At 43.4% G+C, this 20395-nt stretch overlaps 2 protein-coding genes across 2 annotated transcripts; both read left to right on the top strand.

Annotated features, from left to right (window-relative positions):
• Nucleotides 1–8819: 8819 nt before the first annotated feature.
• Nucleotides 8820–9243, top strand: LOC118830151 (translationally-controlled tumor protein-like). Its single transcript, XM_036737046.1, has one exon. The coding sequence runs from the start codon at nucleotides 8820–8822 to the stop codon at nucleotides 9222–9224; it is 405 nt and encodes a 134-aa protein (XP_036592941.1). The 3' UTR covers nucleotides 9225–9243.
• A 752-nt stretch (nucleotides 9244–9995) lies between these two features.
• RLBP1 (retinaldehyde binding protein 1) lies at nucleotides 9996–17504 on the top strand. Its single transcript, XM_036737150.1, has 7 exons — nucleotides 9996–10007; nucleotides 10306–10434; nucleotides 11847–12051; nucleotides 13137–13315; nucleotides 14612–14770; nucleotides 15534–15644; nucleotides 17346–17504. Exons 1-7 carry the CDS (start codon nucleotides 9996–9998, stop codon nucleotides 17502–17504), a joined length of 954 nt encoding a protein of 317 aa, XP_036593045.1.
• The last annotated feature ends 2891 nt before the right edge of the window (nucleotides 17505–20395 follow it).

Here is a 20395-nt window from a genome sequence, read left to right on the forward strand (position 1 = left end):
CAATGTTCTTCTCTGCCTTGGAACTGTGGAACAGGAACCTGCTCCCTATGAACAGGCTCCAGAAAGAGCTCCTTTCTGCCTTAGAACTGGGACCCAGAACTGCCTATAGACAATAGAGGTGCAAGTCAGTGCCAGCTGCATCCAATCCCAGCAAAGAGGCCCCTGTAATCTCTTTCTGACTAGTTGTCTGACCCCTTAGTGTCTCTGGTCTGAGAGCTCCCAAAGCTGCTGCTAGTGCTGCTGCTATCACAGCTGCCCCCAAGACCCACCAAATGAAATATTTACCAAGAGTTTACTATGTACTATGTACACTCTGCTAAATGCTGGTAATATAGATAGAAAAGTAAGGTAGTCCCTGCTCTCATGGAGCTCACATCCTAAGCGGGGAGATGACATATAGGAGGTTCCAGTTACAAGTCAGATAGAAAGGTCTTGTGGTACTTAGGGTGCAACAGCAAAGAAGATGACAATGCCTCTTTAAAAATGTCATTTCTACTGACCAAGTTCTATCTGTTTTTTGATGTTAAATCATTTGACAATGCCAAATATTTTAATGGAAAGAACTATTTTTTTTGTTGTTGTTGTTTATTCTGGAGCTTCAGTAGATGGGGATGTAATACCTGTAGGTGCCATTGCCAAGCTGCATCTCCAGAGAGGTCTTTACCAGGAAGATGACTGTGGGAAGTGGGGTTGGAAGCACTGTTAGTCCAAAGGCTCTTGGTTTCAAAGTCCTAGGCTGTCTCCATCAGGGTCTGAGGGGATATGGGGGTCTAAGGAGGTGGTGGTCTCTCTCTTGAGGTCCCTTAAGCAGTCTTGCCTGCCCCGTATGTGGCCTTTGGTTGGGAGTTGATGGGCATAGCTGGCCTCTCTCCATAAGATTTGCTTTCTCGGATGATGGTTCTGGGGGCTAGGCTGGAAGCATGACCAGCGAGTAGTCTGAGTACTGCTGCCACTTTCCAGAGCTCTTTTACTTATCTGCCTGTTGGTGATGAGAAAGGTGGGACTCTTCTCCACAATGACTTCTCCCCTCAATAACTGTTATGGGCCAAGTTAGAGCCAAGCCCTGTCCTCCTCTGACCTCCAGCCCCAGGGGCCTGCTGAGATAAACTCAGGGCTTTGGGATATGGGTGGAGCCAGGAGGAGGGGTCTCGCCTTTGTTGCCTCCCTGGCAATTCCAGGTCTTTGCCCGTGCCCGGACCTGCCTGACCTGCCTGACCACGTGGAACTTCCGGCTGCCTGACCACGTGGAACTTCCGGCTCTCTGGCAGAGCATGTGGAACTTCCGGTTCTTTTCCGGTTACTGCCTGACTGCAGGGAGCTTCGGGTTAGTGCGGGAAGAGAAGGGGAGGAGAGTAGGTGGAGTCAGGGCGCTCCTAGGACTCAGGTGTATTGAGTTTTCACCTGTCCTTCACCCACAACCAAAGAATGTACCTGCGTCACTAAAGCTATAAATGTGCTGCTTGCTGAAATAATAAACGGAGTCCTTCACCATCTTTTCGGCTCCCACCCCGTTCATTGTCCGCGAGATCAGGTCCTTTGCCTAGGCAAAGGCCTGGGGCTTGGGGGGAACCCCGAGCATAGTTACGAGGCTTTGGAAGCTCGTAACAAATAACAGATGTGGGGGATGAGCTGGAAGCAGGTCTAGTGGTTTGGGATATGTTGCTATTCTCAAAGCTCTTCTGTTCAGGGTTTGAGGGGAGATGGTGTCAAGGTGGTGGTAGTAGTTTGCATCGCTTGGCACAATCTGCCTCTTGTCTCTCCCTCAGGGGGATTTGATACTTTATCTAGGCTGAGTATTGGATAGAAGTACCAAGTGAATTCTTTCAGAAATGACAACCACCAGCACCAAAGAGGACAAAGTAAAACATTTTCATGGATGGAGCAAATGTGGCCACTCATGCAATTTGGACATATTGCATACTTCAAAGACAATTGGTGCAAGTGAGGATGTACATGGAGTTTTCCAGGTTATCATAAAAGGAACCAACTTAATAAAATCACAGTCCATTAAAAGGAAAGTTCTTTGCAAAATGGTGTGACAAGGTGGGAGCGGAGCAAAACATATTTCTATATTATTGGAAAAAAAATCCTGGCTTTTTGAACCAAAGCACTTCAAAGGGTATTTGAGCCAAGAGAAGAAATAGCCATTCTTCTTAGGGATCATAATTAAAATAAATTAAATACATTTTATAACAAAAAATCCTCCTAAAAGTACATATTTGGTGGATATTACTGAAGAATTGAATAATCTAAACAAATCAATGTGAGATCCTCAAATTTGTCTCTGACTCAGAAAGGTAACGTAGCTGCATTTGTGAAAAACTTAGAGCTTTGGGCAATAAATTTACAATATGATACTTGGTTGCTTCCCAATTTAAAATATAACTGACCTGAAAATTACATAGAAGAAAATAAAGACTTCCTCATTAATCAATGGACTGGTCTACAGAAGCAATTTTCACTTTATTTTAAAGAACTAGCTATTTCTAAATAAATGAATAAGGAACCCATTTGCCATGGACAAATTGATATATTTGATCTTATGCCATCTGGATAAGTACTGTTAATAGACTCACCTTCTGATAGTATTTTGAAACAAGCTTTGGAACCTGAAAACCCTATTATTTTAAGATTTCAACAAATCTCCATCTCTTTTGGCTATAGATAAACAGAATTCCCTGATTTATCAGGAAAAAAAGGCAGTGAAAATTTTACTACCATTTGTAACCTCTTATTTGTGTGAAAGAGTTTTTTGCTATAGTTATTATAAAGACAAAATATCTAATAAGTGGTTGAAAAATAACTTTCAATATCATCAATGACAACACATTATGGGAAACTTTGGATTACTTGAAATGAAGAGCAAGCCCATCCATCACATTAATAAAAATATGATGCTACTGCACCTGCTGATCTTATAATCACAGGCATTGTAAAGGATTTTATCAGTAAACACATTCGTATATGGCATTATTTTAAGTTTAAGATTTACTTGTATTATAAAATTATAAAAATTCTTAATTTTATTTGAATAAAATTAACTAAGAAATTATTTTTATAAATTATGTAATAATCTATATTTGTATAAATTTATATATTTTTATAGATAGCGTAGGGGGGAATAATAATTTTCTTTTTGTAAAAAAAAAATAAAATGGGGCATAAGCCACTGAGCTAAAGGTGCTTAGCCTGGCCCAGGCATACTTGTGTTATCATCTCTGTTTGCTCTGCTTGCAGAAGAACTCCAGGATCTAATGGGCTGTCACACAGAGAAGGGTGGTCAGTTTTGATGCTCTGGTTAACAAGGTCATCATCTTTCGGGAAGAGACACTACTGTTCTCGGGATAGGAGGGTGTTGGAAGGTTTGGCCTGAACCTAGGTCATGCAGAGAAGAGGGGGTAGGAAAAGAAATGGGAAATTGCCGTTATAGAAGAAAACCTAACAGAAAATTTCCATTTCGATAAGAGGCATTTTTGTAATCTTTCCCACCACCCACCACCCTCCCGCAAAGACCTCTTTAAATCCTTCCCTGTTGTCATAGAGTGGGCCAATTCCTATTTATTAAATACCCCGTAGCTAATGTAAGGAAGCTAACCCAACCCATCTACCCTGAATCTTGTAGCTCTGACTTCCCAATTGCTTGCGTACTTTGTTGGGGTTATGAGTCGATAATTCAGCCTTCAATCAAGCCCTTTCCTTTCTGGACATCCTTTTCCCACCCCTTCCTCTGACTTGCCCAATTGCAGGATGCTCTTCCCCAGGGATGCAGCTTCTAGGTAAGATTTCAGAGGGCAGGACCTTCTGATTCCCTACAATTTGCATAGTGGAAAGAGCCCTGGATTTGGAGCTAGATGACCTGGGATTGGATCCTGGTTCTGCATCTCATTTCCTATGTGACCTCAGGAGAGTCATTTAACCCCTTTGTGTCTGTTTCCTCATCTGTAAAATGAGAGGGGTTCCTTCCAACCCCAAAGCTATCATCCTATGGTTCAATGCTGCTTCTGTACTTTGGATAACAGATGATAACAGATGAGAATATTGGGCCACTTGAGGAGAAACTCAGAGATAAAGGAAGGGGCAAGGGAGAAAAAGTCCCTTGGAACTAAGATTTTCTTCATGATTTCACCTACTGCAAACTCTATAGAAAGAGGTTACCAGAAATCGTACAAACGGGAAGAGAGGACTTTCCCAAGACTGAGCCAGAGGACACCAGAAACTAAACAGTCAAGTTTAGAATGGCCCAGACCCAAGAAGAGGTTCGTTTCTTGAGTACCCTCTGGGGAAGGAGGAGTCTTTCCTATGGGATTCAGAAACTCATTTTTGTGGAGATAGATCATACTGTCTCTCTTTATCCAAATGCCTTTGTCTCTTCTTAGGACCAAATTACTAGACTTGTTCAGGTTCACACAGTTAGCACTTATCTAAGGCCAAATCTGAAGCCAGGTCTAGAACTCCAACTGCTATTAAGGATTTTTAACCTGAAGAAAAATGGGAAAGGGAGGATTATAGCTTTTTTTAAAATATTCGAAAAGCCATCGTGTAAAAGAGAAATCATACTTATTGTGTGTAGCCCCCATGGGCACAACTAGGACAAGCGGATGGAAATTTCAGGGAGGCAGATTTTGGCAAAAATGGAAATAATATCTCTGTAGCAACTAGAACTAAATGGGCTTCCTGGTGTGGTAGTAATGCCTGTCACTGTAGAAGGGATTTTGGGGGAAATGGCTTCTACCTAGAGTTCCTGACTGACCAGTTTGTTTACCCAGCATGTGACAGTCATACTTTCCTTCTCTCCATAAATAATATGCTTATTTAATTGCTTCTCCTTTCCAACTACCCTCACTCTCCAGGAAGATTGATGTGCCAGTCCCTTACTAGGCTGTGGAGCAGAGATGGAGCTCAGATTAGCCAGAGATCAAATGGTTCAGTCCTGTGTACAAATCCCCTTTGCCTCTCCCCAATCCCTGTCATGGGGCTGCTTTCCCCAGTCCCCTCCTAGTTAAGGACCAGGCAGAGAGAGGAAAGAATTGGCAATAGACCTCCACTCCCATGCCTTTCCTTTCCACCCTGATGAGCACTAGTGGGCTAGGCCTGAGGGACACAATAACAAGCTTTGATGTTCCACCAGCCAGCCCTGAAGTTACCATTTATATGGCCTGGATTTTCAACCTACCTTTTTCTTCACTTGTGCCAGCAGGAACATTCCACTAAATGTTTGCTCCTTTAACCCATCCACCCCCTCACCCGCTTTTATTCACCCTTTGTGGGGTTTGAACGGATTCTCTTGGCATCGACCTGATTTTAAGCGGAAAAGCTGAAATGAGTAATTCCTTGTGACAGGACTAATCCCAACCTGGTGATTCGACAAAGCTTTCCTCACCCACCAGCCTCCAGGACACCTCAGCCACCTAGTGGGGCCCCAGTCTCAGGACTCAGAATCTCTAAGGGAAAGAGGGTAAGTCCTTGCTGTTAAATCTGCTTTGCTGTGGTTCAGCATAGGAAGCATCTCCCCAGGGGAGCCATTCAGTGTGGCTTTCAAGGTTGGGTCCAACTAATTATTTCTTCCAGGTTGGTCCAAATCCAGTCTAATTTAGGCTGTTTCAGGGGATGGGGACACAGGAAGGGGGTGAGGGCTGCCCATTTTAACAATATTTTAAATTAATACTGTGCCGGGTGCCACATTTTTTTTCAAAGTCAATGGTTCATAGTCACTTTTGAAAAAGGATAGGTTTAACCATCTTCTTTCCAAAATAGCTGAAAGCTGCTTGCCCCAAATAGCTGATGTCCTCAAGGCTGTTCAACTTGGTTGTTCCATGGGCCAGAAACTTCCTGGGTTGTCATCCCTCTGGCTTTAGTGTCTGTGAGTATGGTATCTTCTCTGTGGGCTATCTAGGGATGGGCCCCAGGAATGGAGGTTCTCTTTGCCTCTCTACACCTATTCATATGATAGGCCCATTTAGAAGGCAACAGTTTTCTCTCTGTCCATCTGCAAATCTACCTGCTTGAGCCTGTCCTTGTAGATTTGTCTCCAGCTGGTCTGGCCATCTGACTTTTTCTGTTCTTAGAGAGGGTTTGGTAGATACTCATTAATTTACCAGGCTCCCTCAATTCTTCTCTGTTCAGTGATACCCCAGGTTGTGGGGTAGATAGGAGGGTAGGATACTATACCAAGACAGAGGGATATTTGCCTGTATCTGGAAGGAAACTTGGGGGTTTCTTGGCTTCAGGTGTCAGAAATAAATCTTTCTGTTTATAGAATAAGGGTTTAGATCTTGAGTCTGGGTCCCCTGTCCCTGGTGCTGTAGGTATAGTAAATACCGGTGATCCATCAGGAGGAAGGAAAAAGAGAAGAAAAAAACATAAAAGGGGGGGAGGGAGATGGAACTGAAGGACAGAGAGAAAGGAAGAGGTAGTTAGTCAATAAACATTGATTAAGTGCCTACTATGTACCAGGCACTGTACTAAGTGTGGGAAGCACTGTGATAAGTGGTAGAGAGGGAATAGAGAATAGAAGGAGACATAAAGAAGAGAAAGGTGGAGGAAAGAACGAGAAAGAGGCCTGAGAAGAGAGGGACAAAAGTGGGGAGAGGAAAGAGATAGGAGGAGAGAGAATAACCATAGGGACTAATAGAGAGGAGAGTGAGAGAAAGCAGAACCGCATGTGCTAGAAGACAGAAGAAGGTTGGAGGGGGAAGGAAGTGAAAGAGGGCATCTGAGGTGGGTATAGTTCAACGCTGCAGGGTAAAACAGCCCTAGAAGCAGATTAGTCGCTCGGCTTTGTATTTTAAAACCCCCCTGTTCTGCACAAGTATCTGGCTTTCTAGTATAGATAAAGGTCATTGTCCCTACCACTTTCTATGCATTTGGGAGGGGGGAAGCGACTTAAAAAGACATTCTATACCAAGGGTATTGGGGCAGCTAGGTGGTATAGTGGATACAGTTCGGGGCCTGGAGTCAAGAAGATTCATCTTGAGTTCAAATCTGACCTCAAACACTTACTAGCTGTGTGACCCTGGGCAAGTCACTTAACTCTGCTTGCCTCAGTTTCCTCATCTGTAAAATGAGCTGGAGAAGGAAATGGCAAGCCTCTCCAGTATCTCTGCCAAGAAAACCTCCAATGGGGTCAGGAAGAGTCAGACACAATTGAATAACGACAACAACCAAAGGAGTTGGTGCTTGTTTCAGAGATGGTGATGGTGGCGATTGGGAAGTCAAACCTGCTTCCTAGGGAAAAGAGCACAAGTAGATAAAAAATAATTTCTTTCACCTTTCACTTACCATACTCACCTTTTCCCTGCTAAAGCAAACCTAAGTAAGCCCTGGAGTTAGTCCCATATTCACAGGGACAGATAAAGAAGCTAAGCCTCGGGAAAGAGTAGTGATTTCCCCATTGTTATGTAGTAAATCGGTGGTAAATCTGGTACTGGAATGCCTAAGAGACCGAGACGACTTTACCACACTGTCTTTCTCATGCCTGTGCTTGAGCTCTTGGGCCTGGTCTAGTTCAGCAAACCTTAAACAGAGCTACAATTGGATTGATAGGGGACGGCAGGCCCTCACATGGGTCTTGGCATAGACTTAAATGAGAAGCTTGGCCCAGATGACCAGGTTCAGTCCATTTCTTTGATACTTTGAGGAGCTATAATTTCATTATTGTGGGCACTCCCATTATGGACCCAGTTTGAAACCTCTCCATCTTAGACAGTTTTCACCATTTATTGTAGTAGAAAAATGTATCACCCTGAGGCCAAAGTGGGAATGATGAAGCTTCTCAAACTTGGCTAAGCTGATCTTCATATCACACACACACACACACACACACACACACACACACACACACCATATATGTTATGCGTTTAAAAAAAAAACATTTCAAGATGGGGTTCCTAGGCTTCACCGGACTTCCAAAGGGCTCCAGAACACACACAAAAAAGAATAACCCTTGTCTCAGATCATCTAGAAGGCAGTCCATATATGTATATATACACGTATATTTATGTGTGTGTATCAGTGTAAGAGTGTGTATATATACATGTCCACACTCAAAGCCTCTTTGCTGGGGAGGCCCTCTCACAGCTTGTACTATGCTGATGGAGCCTTTGAAAATCCAAGGTCACTTACCTCCAGGATGAGGCATTAGAGGGTGACTTTAGTGGAGGCCTCTAGCTCTAACATCTCAGAATACTACGGTTTTCCCTGCATGATGGGAGAGAAGGCAGGCGAGAACAAAAGAGCAGTTTTAGGCTCCCCAAAGGAGGATTCCCTGCCTGCCCAACCTGCCTGTAGTGCTCCAGACTCAGCGAGAGGGCTTCCCTTCCTCTGCCTCAGCCCCTTGACTCTGGAGCTGGGAAGGCTTCTCTTTGCTCAGAATGGGCTGACTCTGGGCTGCCTTTTAAATGACCCAACACAGGGGCTATTAACATTTTTGGGTATTTTGTGCCCTTTGTCAGTCTGGTGGCACCTATGGATACCTCAGAACCATGTTTTTAAAGTCATAAATAGAATGTATACCAAGGAAAAGAATTATAATTATAATGAAATGTTATATCAAAATACATTTTTCAATGAGCTCACAGACTGACCACTGGTCAAGAACCCCTCTGTGGCTTTTCCATCCACTCCCCACTCCCTGCATCGAGCTCACACCTAGCTTCCCTTGGTGCGCCCCCCCCCTCCCCCCCTCCCCCCGGCAAAGAGCCATGATTGATTGTCACTGGGCCCTCATCAGACCTGATGAGACATTCTCTGACATTTACACGAGATTGCTGCGTGAACGAGATTGCTGTGTGAACAGGTTGTGCCTGCAGGTGGAGGGGGAGATGGTTAGTAGGACAGGGGGTACCATTGATGATTCACTCATTGGTGGAAATGCCTCTGCTGAAGGTCCTGAGGGTGAAGGACCAGACACCACTGCAATCACTGTAATAATCCATCATCTGCAAGAAACTAGTTTCACAAAAGAATCCTACAAAAAGTACCTCAGAGAATACATGAAATCAGTCAAAGGCAGACTTGAAGAACAGGAGTCAGCTAGAGTAAATCTTTTTATGACCCGAGCTGCAGAACAAATCAAACATATCCTTGCTAATTTTAAAAGCTATCAATGCTTCATAGGCGAAAACATGAATCCAGTTGGCGTGGTGGCTCTCATGGACTTCTGTGAGGATGGTGTGACTCCATATATGATTTTCCTTAAGGATGGTTTAGAAATGGAGAAATGTTAACAAATTCAGCTGATTACTTTGAATCACCTGTCAACAAAACTGCCTGCTGCTTTTTGGCATCTACACAACACAAGGACTTGGACAAACTTGGACTGATGTCATCTTGAGCTTTATTCATTTATTTTTACCTTGATTTATTTGGTGTGGAGGCACTGTTTTTAAAACATGTCATGTAGGTTGTCTAAAACAAAATGCATTTAAACCCCCCAAAAAAGAAACCCCTATTTGGAGACATCCTGGAGGCTATTCTGGCCTGGCTCCCCTGGCTGGTTCTTTGCAGGGATTGCTCTTACCATTAGCATATGACTATTTGTGTTCCTTTCTAGGGAGAAGGGTTGTAGGGGAGAGGGGAATTTACCAGGTTAAGTCAGGAGGTCTTTAAGGTCTGTGTATGTACACATTTGTGTTTTTGTGTAGGAAAGGGAGGATGAAACGATGTAGGCAGTTGAACAAGGCTGAGGAGTTTAGCTCTCCCTCCCCTCCCCCTGCCCCCAAACCTCAAACCTGTAGTGTTTATTGATGGAGTACAAATAGGGTATTTTTTTTGGGCTGACCCAGCCTAACAGGTTCAACTCAAGGAAGATCAAAGACTGAGATTTGGTGGTATTTCTTCTGTTCATATACACTCTTTTAGCCAGCAATTTGGGCCCTTTCTGTAATAGGACTGCAGCACTGATTTCCTGTCATTGGAAAGGAGCTGATGAGAGGCAAAGGGGTTCATTAGAGATATTGTCACTACTTCCAGTCACACAGGACCTTCCTGGGAGCAGCATGTCAGAAGGAGTGAGTATCCCTAGGTTCTTTCCTTCCTCTTCTCTTTCCTCTTCCCTTTTCCTCTAATTCTCCCATTATCTCTTCTAAAAGAATAGGCACACATTATAGGAGCTTGGGTCTCATTTCCTGCAGACTCCATGCTCTAGTCAGCCCAGGCATCTACTCACAAGGACAAGACTTACCTTGTATTCACATTTCTGATCCTATGAACAAGCACACAGTTAAGGGACCAAATAGGACCTTTCAGGTGGCTTTGTTTCTCCTTGTTCCTTGTTTCTCCTTCCAATTCTCTATTTTATTCCCCCAGGAAGGAACATTCCGGACAGTCTCTGAGGAGGAGCAAGAACTGCGTTCCAAGCTGGAACGACTCACGACCAAGGACCATGGGCCTGTCTTTGGAAAGTGTAGCCAGGTGCCCCCCCACACCAGGCAGAAGGTAGAGGTGATCAGTGTGGGAGAGGGGAAAAGTGGGATAGAAAGTCATTGAACCATAATTTCATAGAGTCAGAAGGGACCTCAGAGGCCATTTCAATCTACTGTGTCATTTTATCGACGAGGCTTGGAGTTGTTAAGTGAATTGGCCAGACATACAGCTAGTAAGTATTAGAGGCAGGATTTGAACCGAGGTCTTCCTGACTCTAAGTCCAACATTCTGACCACTATACCATGATGCTTTTCTAAGTCAGAGGAGGCAGTACCCTAGCAAAAGCAACCCAATGTGCTAGCAAAGGCAATGGCTCTGCAACCTCACACCTATAATTTGCTTATCCCTTGCCCAGTCCCTGAGGTGCTCAGCTGAGCCTAGACTATCTCAGTACAGAAGGTCTGACTAGTTCTAGGGTCACCCTGAGTGTATAGGCCATAATTGTAGGACAGACACATAGTAGGATGGAGGGTACTTTGCTCTGGAACAAGACTAATTCTCTTCACCACCCCATTTTCTATCCTGTTGCCAGGAAGCTGTGAAACCAACTCATTTCCCTAGAATTCTCTAGACTAAAGATCTCTAGAGAAGGTGGAATGAGGTAGTGTGTAATAAGAGTACATTGAGCTACATGTTGCATAAGTCAGGGGAAAAATGTTGAGGAAAAAACCATCGTCATCAACATACTTTTGTCTATAGGGCCTTAGATTCTGTGGAGGTCTGTGATGCTGTTTCCCACAAATGGGACCTTGAGAGGAGCCATCAAGCTCCCATTTGATCTGAACACCCCCTCTCCAGCAACACCTCAGAGATGAGGCCCTCTGGATGGTCAGGAAATCCTCTTCCCATCCTGGTGCACTAAACCTATTATACCAGCAGGGCAGTGTATAGGCAAGAGCCAGGTTAGACAGCTGATTGCCCTCAGAGAACCCTAAGAATGTGATTCTGTAGCTGCAGTGTGATGAGGGGACCCAGGGAGGTACGTCACTCCCTCTGCACTGTCGAAGACAGGGTTCTCCTCAGGCAATATTGTACGGTCTTTGATTGGATTTGTATAAGGATCTTTGGGCTAGGTGCCATTTGCTTAAAATCCTAGTTTTTGAAAAAGGCGTAATTTGGCAGAGTCTATTTCTTAGTTATGCATTGAAAATAAGGACAATATGTGAACTTCCCCCAATTTGCCCCAAATGTGAGATTTTGAAGTTCAAATGGGAATACTACTTGGAAAAAGACAGTACTCTTGGAGGAAGAAAACTGATACTCATGCATTTGGTCAAGTCCCCATTTTCCATTTAAGGCACATGACCCATCACTTGGCTCCTTAGAAGGACCAGCTCCCTTTTTCCTCAGGTCTTTTATAATGGATACTATGATGTTTGGGGCCATTCCTCTCTTATAGCCCTTCCTCCTGTCTCCAATTCCAGGCCAAGGATGAGCTCAATGAGACAGAGGAATCCCGGGAAGTGGCTGTGAGGGAATTGCGAGAAATGGTTCAAGAACGGGCTGATTCTGGAGATGACGTGGGTCGATTGGTGGCTGAGAAAGTACAGGGGAAGGAGAATGACTTCTTCCTCCGTTTTGTTCGGGCCAGAAAATTTGATGTCAGCCGTGCCTATGACCTGCTTAAAGGTGAGGCTGGGCACCAGCCCTTGGAACAGGGTGTGTTTGGGGGGAGGTTGATTGAGCAAGGCCCTTTAAAACAGTGAGCCTTCCCATACCAAAACCCAGTGCCTTTCTGCCTCCCTGGTTGTATCCTTCCAGCCCCATTTAGAATTCTTTGTGTCACTTACTGGTTGTGTGAACCTTGATTTCTTTAAATCTGTAAAGTGAAGAGGTTATATTGCATAGCTACATGTGGCCTCAAGGTCACAGGTTCCCCACCCCTGCTGCTCTAAGGTCTCCTCTGGCTCAGACATGTGGGATCCTGTCCTGAAGGTACTATGGCCACTATGTTGTTTTCTCTTTCCTTCACTAGCTGGTTTTAGTTTACTTCTCCTGGAAGGAAGAGCCTTTTCTTCCCATACCACAGGGAAGTATGGAATGGAACTACATCATAGAATTGGGGCAACGTGCCTAATCAAATAGGGGTGCTTCTTCTCTCTGGCTACCTAGACCTCAAGGCTTAGTTTCAGGTTTATGTATATTGCAGTAAGAGGAGGGAAGAGAGAGTAGAGGTCACTGGGACAAGTTTCTTAGCTCCTGTGACAGGAAGTTTCTTAATGGGCAACTGGGTAAGGATGGTATTGCCTGGATGAAAACAAGCACTGCAGAATGACACCTTTCCCATCAACCTTTCTCCTGCTTTGCAGATTTGCTCTAAGAGTAATGTCTGTGCTAAGCACAAAGAACTTTTCCCTGCCTCCAAAGGCAGAGCCATAGCTAGCAATTTTTGCTCTTTGGTCAAGTCACATGAAATCCACTCTCAAGTGCTCCTAGGGAGGCCACCTGTGAAGTGAATGCTCTGTAAATTTCAGTGCCCTAGCACAGAACCCTGGCCACCCCTAATCTTCTCAAATTATAGCTCTGCCAAGGAAAAATGGCCTAACTTGGCTTCGTATCAACATCAGTGAGACTGGATCCACACTGGTAGATCTAAAATCTCTAAAGCCTTTAAGTGAAAAAGAGTACAAACTCCTTCTGCAGAAGATCTCCAGGGATGGAATAAGGAAACAGGCTACCTAGGACTGTGTTTGACTTCTTCCTCTCACCAATAGGTTATGTGAATTTCCGACAACAATACCCTGAGCTCTTTGAAGATCTGTCACCAGAGGCTGTTCGTTGCACCATTGAAGCTGGTTACCCAGGCATTCTCTCTAGCCGGGATAAGTATGGTCGTGTGGTCATGCTCTTCAACATTGAGAACTGGGACTATGAGGAAATTACTTTTGATGAGGTCAGCGGGGGGGGGGGGGAAGCAATTTCTCCATTACATTCAACCTCACTCTTAAACTATTATTTCTTATACAACAGACATTCCTTAATTAATCACATTCCCTCCAGAGTTCTTCTTGTAATAGAAAAAACAGTTAAACAAAACCAGCCGATGACTGCATCTGACAGAGTCTGCAGCATTTGTTACCCAGAGACCCCTACCTTTCTATAAAGATGAGAAAGGGGTATATATATCATCACTTGTCCTCTGTAACCTGCTGCCTCTTACCTTGTTTTCACTCACATTATTATAATCATTGCGTATGATGTATTCCTGGTTTAGTTTCTTCATTTTGCATCAGTTCATACAAGCCTTCTCCTGTTTCTCTGAATTCTTCATATTAGTTATCTCTGACCATGCAATAATATTCTACTAATTCACATACCACATTTTTTTCAGATATTCACCAATCAGTGGGTACTGACTTTGTTTTCAGGTGTTTTGTTATCGCAAAAATGTTGCTATGGAAAGTTTTATTCATGTGGGACCTGTCTTTGACTTGCTTGTGGGGCATGGGATCACTGAGTAAAAGGGCAAGAACATTTTAGTAAATTTTCTCACGCAGTTCCTAGCTGTTTTCCAGAATGGTAGGACTAAGTCACTGTTCCACTAATTATGCCTTAGTGTGCTTGAGTTCCTGCAGCACATCTAATACTATTTCTGTCTTGTCTTATCTTTGCCAGTTTCATGAGTGGGAAGTGAAACTTCAGAGTTATTTTAAAATTTTCTTATTATTAAAGATTGGAAGTATTTTTTTCATTCTTCTAAAAATTGTTCAAATCCTTTGACCACTTATCTATTGGGATGATAATTCTCTCTTCCCTGAGGAAAGGTAGCAAGACCAGGATGACTTCCCTCTTTCCCCTTCCCTTCATCCTCCTTCCCCTATTCCTACGATTCCCAGGACAGTGATCAAAGTTTTCAGGGGCCATTTTTATTCTCTTTCTCCCACTGAAAAAAGTACAGGTCACCCCACAGGTCATTTGACCAATGTCCAGCTCCACTCTGGGGTGGTCCATCCCTGAAATAGAATCACCTTTGGTTGAAGTAAAGTATTTGTTCATTACAGGTAAGCAGAAACACCAGACCCACAGGAGAAGGAACTCAATCCTGGACACTAGTAATGTAAAGAAAGACTCTAGAAGTTGGATTAATAAATAGTCTTATCCAGAAGGAGGTTCTGGAATCTCCCCAGATGCCAATACACTGTAGCAAGGCAAGCTCTCCTCATTTCCTTTTCTCCCCTTTGTGCTGAAGATCCTGCAGGCATACTGCGTGATCCTGGAGAAGCTGCTGGAAAATGAGGAAACCCAGATTAATGGCTTCTGCATTGTTGAGAACTTCAAGGGCTTCACCATGTACCAGGCAACAGGCCTCAGGCCCTCAGAGCTCAGGAAGATGGTGGACATGCTCCAGGTAAGGTCAATTTACCTCTCTCCTCTGTTATTTTCTCATAGCTCTTAGACTTACCCAAAAGCGATCTAAAACAGTTACCTATTTTATCTTTAAATAGATAGACTTTAAATAAATAAGCTTTAGCTAGAACCAAATAGAAATCAAAGTGAATCCATTCTAGTTTTGAAATCCTCCAGAGAAGAATACTGCACATCTTCCCTTGGTAACCCATTGCAGTGTTTAACTGTTATAAGGGAAGTTCTTCCTAATAACTCATCGAAATAGCAAACTCTTTGTAACTAACTCATTTTCTATGTTGGATTGTGAAAGGATGGGGGAGAATGTATGTGGCAGAATGAGGTAAAATAAGACAATCTTGGCAGTCTATAAAGTGAATCAGTTCACTCAGCAGGCAGCTGGCAAAGCTTGGATATTTAAAATGACAAGGTACCTGAAAATGAGTCATTTTTCTATCTTTGTCTTGCTCGCTCTGCCCAATAATGGTTTATTCCAAGTGACGATTGAATGGGCAGGATAATAGAAGCTATCCCTCTGGCGACCCAGCACACAGATATTTAGAAGGGGAGTAGGGGCTCCTGGGTCCTCTTCTTGGAAGGACTGTGGTGGGCAAGTCACTTCTTCACTGTGTTTGCTTCCCTGCTTACTTATGCAAACATGGGCCAAATGGTTTTCAATCTGGGCCTTTCCCAGGAGGTGGTGAGGACAAGTGAAAAGATGAGAACCAATGAAGGAGATGTGGGAAGTTACCTCTTTGTTTCTGCAGGACTCTTTCCCAGCCAGATTCAAAGCTATCCACTTCATCCACCAGCCATGGTACTTCACCACCACCTATAATGTGGTTAAGCCTTTCTTAAAGAATAAACTTCTGGAGCGAGTGAGTATGAGAAGTTTGCTGCAGTTTACTGAGCCAATGAGGTTGGGGCTGAGAACAAGAACTGGTCCACCAAGGGCTCTGACCAGTGGTCACAAAGCACTGAATTATAATGATGTCCAAGGCACAAGACTCAGACTACCAAATGGACATAGGCTAAGGGAGAAACTTTCTATCATATCAGTTGGTCAGTCCACAAACATTTACTAAGGCCCACTATGTGCCGGGCACTGCGCTAAGAACTGGGAATACACAGAAAGGCAAAAATATGGTCCTTACTCTCAAGGAGTTCATATTCTAAGGCCAGAATCTGTTATCTTACCCTTCTGATCTGAAAATTTCAACTTTAAGTAACTTCATGAATATGTTCAATTTAATAATTTAACTCTTATGTGCAGAGTACTATGCAACAACAACAAAGAAATTGTAATAAGAGCAGGCAGTTTCTACCCTACCCAATAGAGAACCAATGAAAACTTCTGTGCAGAGTGTACAGATTAGTAGACAGATTATAGATAACTATAATACAGAATATTGCATGGTAAATACATTAAGAGATATATAAGACCAAGTGCTATCTGAGGTCCTGAAGGAAAGCCATTATCACCTAAGGAGCTCAGGGAGGGCTTCCTGGGGGAAGTGGCATTTGGATTGTATGTTAAAACATGGGCAGGAATTCATCAAGTATAGAGAAGAAAAATGGACATTCCAGATAAAGGGAACAGAGTGAGAAAAAACACAGGGCATATTCAGGGACAGAGTGGTTTGGTTTAGTGCAGAGGGCGTGGGGAGGACTGCTGTGGAATATACCTAGAAAGATAGGATGACCCTACTAGGGGTGGGGAACGGGCACCTTCGAAGCCACATGTAGCCTTCTAGGTCCTCAGGTGTGGCCTTTTGACTGAGTCCAAGTTGACAGAACAAATCCTTTTATTAAGGGGATTTGTTCTGTGAAGTTTGGATTCAGTCAAAGGGCCACACTTGAGGACCTAGAGGGCCACATGTGACCTCGAGGTCACAGGTTCCCCACCCCTGCCCTAGACTGGAGAGCCTTGAATGCTTTTGAATTTTACTTAGCAGGCAATAGAGAACCAATGAAAATTTCTGTGCATAGAAAGGAACATAACGAGTTCTATGCAGGAGAAAGATTATTCTGGCAATGGTATTAAGTCTAGATAGGGAGAGGAAAAGGAGAGAAGGGAAGGTCTATTAAGAAATAGTCCAGGTAAGAGGTGAGACATAAGAGGGCCTAAACTAAGATGATGGGAAGGGAATAAATATTTATTTTCTTCTATGTACTGGGTACTGTGCTAAAAGCTTTACAAATATCTCATTTGATCTTCACAATAACCCTAGAAAATAGGTGCTATTATGACCTCCATTTTACAGTTGAGGAACCTGAGGCAAGCAGAGCCAGCTCAGAGTCACACAGCTAGTAATTGTCTGCAGTTAAATTTGAACTCTGATCTTCTTGGCTCCAGGTCCAGTGGTCTATCCACCGTTCCACCTGGTTTTCCAACTGGTGGCAAGTAGAAACAGAGAGAAGGGGCCAGATGCTAGAGATATTGCCAAGGTAGTCTTGATAACTGATTGAATATGTGAAGTAAGAGAGAGGAAAAGGTAAAAGATGATAGCCTTCCCTATTCTCCTATTCCCTCACCCAGGACATCTTCCTATCTAGTTGTTTCTCTTGCCTCACCTTAGGTCTTCATTCATGGAGATGACTTGGAGACCTTCTTCCAGGAGATTGATGAAGACATACTGCCTGCTGACTTTGGAGGCACACTGCCCAAATATGATGGCAAAGTCATAGCTGAACAGCTATTTGGACCCCGAACTGTGGCTGAGGACACTGCCTTTTAAGAAAGACTACTTGTTACTCTCCCCACTGACCCCACTGATCCACTCTTTGCCAGTCCTAAAGGAAAACAATTTTCTGATGAATTGTTTGTGCGAGTGACCAGGCATATGTTTTTGTTGTTGTCTATGTGTGTGCATACCCATGCCTTTCTCCGCATGTGTAACCCCAGTCAGGATCAGATATTTCTATCTTGGCCACACAGAGTCAGCAAAACTCGGAGAATCTTCCTAAATGTCTAAAACTGGGGGACAGTCTAACTCTCTAGCTGTCATTGAAGCTATGCGGCATGGGTGGAATTAAGGAAGGGTGGCACTCATTTTCTTTAAAACTGTGTTGAAAATAAGATATTCACGGCTGGCCACTCTCACTGCCACCATCCAAGGGACTGTACAAGCTTCTCCTCTTTGGACTGAGACCTTAACCTGACCCCAAATCATTGCCCCTACAATGAATGTAATACAAATCACCACACTTCCAGCTAGCTATTTGGAGTGCGTATTTGCTGTAAAAAGGTAGGCAAATCATGAGTGTATGCTATGGTTACAGTCAATCATTTGACAAATGTTTATTACCACCTAAGTCTGGACCTTAGCAATATTTTGATTCACTCCTTGGCTTCTTGGGTATTCTCTCTTTTAGACCCAAGTCCTTGAGAAAAGCAAAGCCCCTTCAAACTTTCTAGTCATTGGGATCTGGCTGCTCTGTTATTTACTCCTGGCTCAAGGCCCAGGAGCTCTTGAACTTTCTCTTACTTTCCACGGGTGTCCTGCATAGGTCAATTCCTGTAGACTATTGTTTGACTGGCTTTTGTTCTTGACATTCAAAATCTCCCTAGTTTCTTTCCCTTACCACCTTTTACCTCTTTCCTGAGACATCTCTCTTCAAATAAAATTTCTATGAGTTACTAACCACGTGACCTAGGACTAATCATTTAACCTCTCTGGGTAGTGTCCTCGTCTCCAAAAGGAGGGATTTGGAGTAGATCAGAGGTATTAAACTCAAGGCATAAGTGCTTACAAAACTCCCAACTGCATCCCAAACCAGATTAGGATGTAATTGGAAAATAACAAAAATAAATAAAAATACAATTTAACATAGATGATGTTAATTTGTGGTTTTCTCAGTCAATATGTAGCACTCCGGGATCTTTGAGTTTGACATCACTGGACTAGATAATCTTTAATGTTCCTTCTAGCTTAAAATCCTGTGATTCTATCTCTCATGTTCATCCCTGGGGTCCTTTTCCATGTCTTAGCACGTATCTGACTCTGCCATCTTTTACTTGTAGTTTTAGTTCCTGTCAACAAATAATAACTACTTAATTTACATGGCACTTTAAGTACATTCTACAGCTGAGGAAATTGACTCTCAGAGAATCCAGTGACTTGCTCATGATCCCAGAGCTAGCAAGTGTGAAAGCCGGGATTTGAACCCAAGTCTTTTTAGCCCAGTGCTCTTTTTACTATACCATACTGGGTCTCTTAGTCATCATACATTTATACTTTCAAAATAGGTGTATTTACACAAGACTGCTCCTTTTCTGTCTATACCTTCCACACCAAAGGGGCTACACTTAGATTAGAGATATAAAGAGAAAAGGGGACAATTCATCACAGTTACCCGGTGCCTTTACCTGGGCTGATGCCAGCTTGATTTCTAGGGTCCTGGCCTCTCTGCTGTAATGACATAGTTCATATGTTAGGATTCAGTGACAACTGAGTAGTCCAACACTGAAAGAAAAATCTGCCTTTGTGGTACATTAGGCTGAGTGAGGGAGGTTGGGGCACAAGATATGTGTTACTGAGGGTGAGTCAAACGGACAAAATTCTCAGTTCAGGCTCTTGCTTTCCTGACTAAGGTTCTATCCAGAGAAAGGACCTGGAGATCAAGAATTAGACATAAGGAAATTATACCAGTTTACTGGATTAATTTCCCTGAGTCTTGCATGTATGGTGTGGGAGAAGAACAAAGTGAAAAAAGTCACTGTTGCATGTGGTTGGTAGAAAGAAGCTACAACCTAAGGAGAAGAACTAGGATTGATTGGGATGAGGGGCACTAGCAGCTGGCCCTTTTATTTGATCCAGTATACGGAGCATTCTCAGAGTTGCCCCTTTCTTGGTTTTGGCTGAGCATGTTGCCGATTCAGCATTTGGGTGGAGTTGGGGATGATGAACTTCCAGGCTTGGAGGCAACCTTGTGAGTTGGAGAGGTCCCCGTGTCCTGGGTCTACTGAGTGGAGCTGACTGGTGGCAAGGGAACATTCTGCATGGGGGAAGTAAATCAAGAGGAGGAACTCAAGTCTCTGGTCTGGCTTGCCAGATGATATAGGCGTGAGGGAGACAGTGCAAGGCTGAGGTGAAATGTACAATGCCTAGTCAGCAATCCTATAAACTGCATCATATTTAGATGGCTTTAAGTGTCAAACTTCCTCTGGGTATAATAGTAGTTAGCTCTGCTGCTTGTTTAGCTTAAGTCTTACTGTCACCATGCTTGTGAGAATCTTTTATGTTTTAGCATTATTTTGTGTAGGAAATAAATACCTGCCCCATATCTGACTCATACTGTATATTGAACACCTTTCTATTTTCCCTTTTGGGGAAACTATAGAAGTGAATTTGATTCTAAGCTTCAAATAATTTATCCCCAGAAGGATGGGGTAGGAAATTTTTCTGGGTTCCCCAAGGATTGAAAATGGTGCACATCATGTGCCTTAGTTGAGAGCAGAAAAGCCTCTTACGGAAGTGTAGGAGCAATTAGATTTGAAGATCTTTCCCACCCATTAATAGGCCATGTGACCTGCTGACATCACAGGAAGCCTAAGTTACATGGTAGGAGGAGCTTCCTGACAGGAAAAGGAAGTTATGTTTCGGAAAAACCCAGAGATGTTACGGCT

This window comes from Trichosurus vulpecula, chromosome 8 (assembly GCF_011100635.1).
Source record: "Trichosurus vulpecula isolate mTriVul1 chromosome 8, mTriVul1.pri, whole genome shotgun sequence".
In the NCBI taxonomy this organism is placed as follows: domain Eukaryota; kingdom Metazoa; phylum Chordata; class Mammalia; order Diprotodontia; family Phalangeridae; genus Trichosurus; species Trichosurus vulpecula.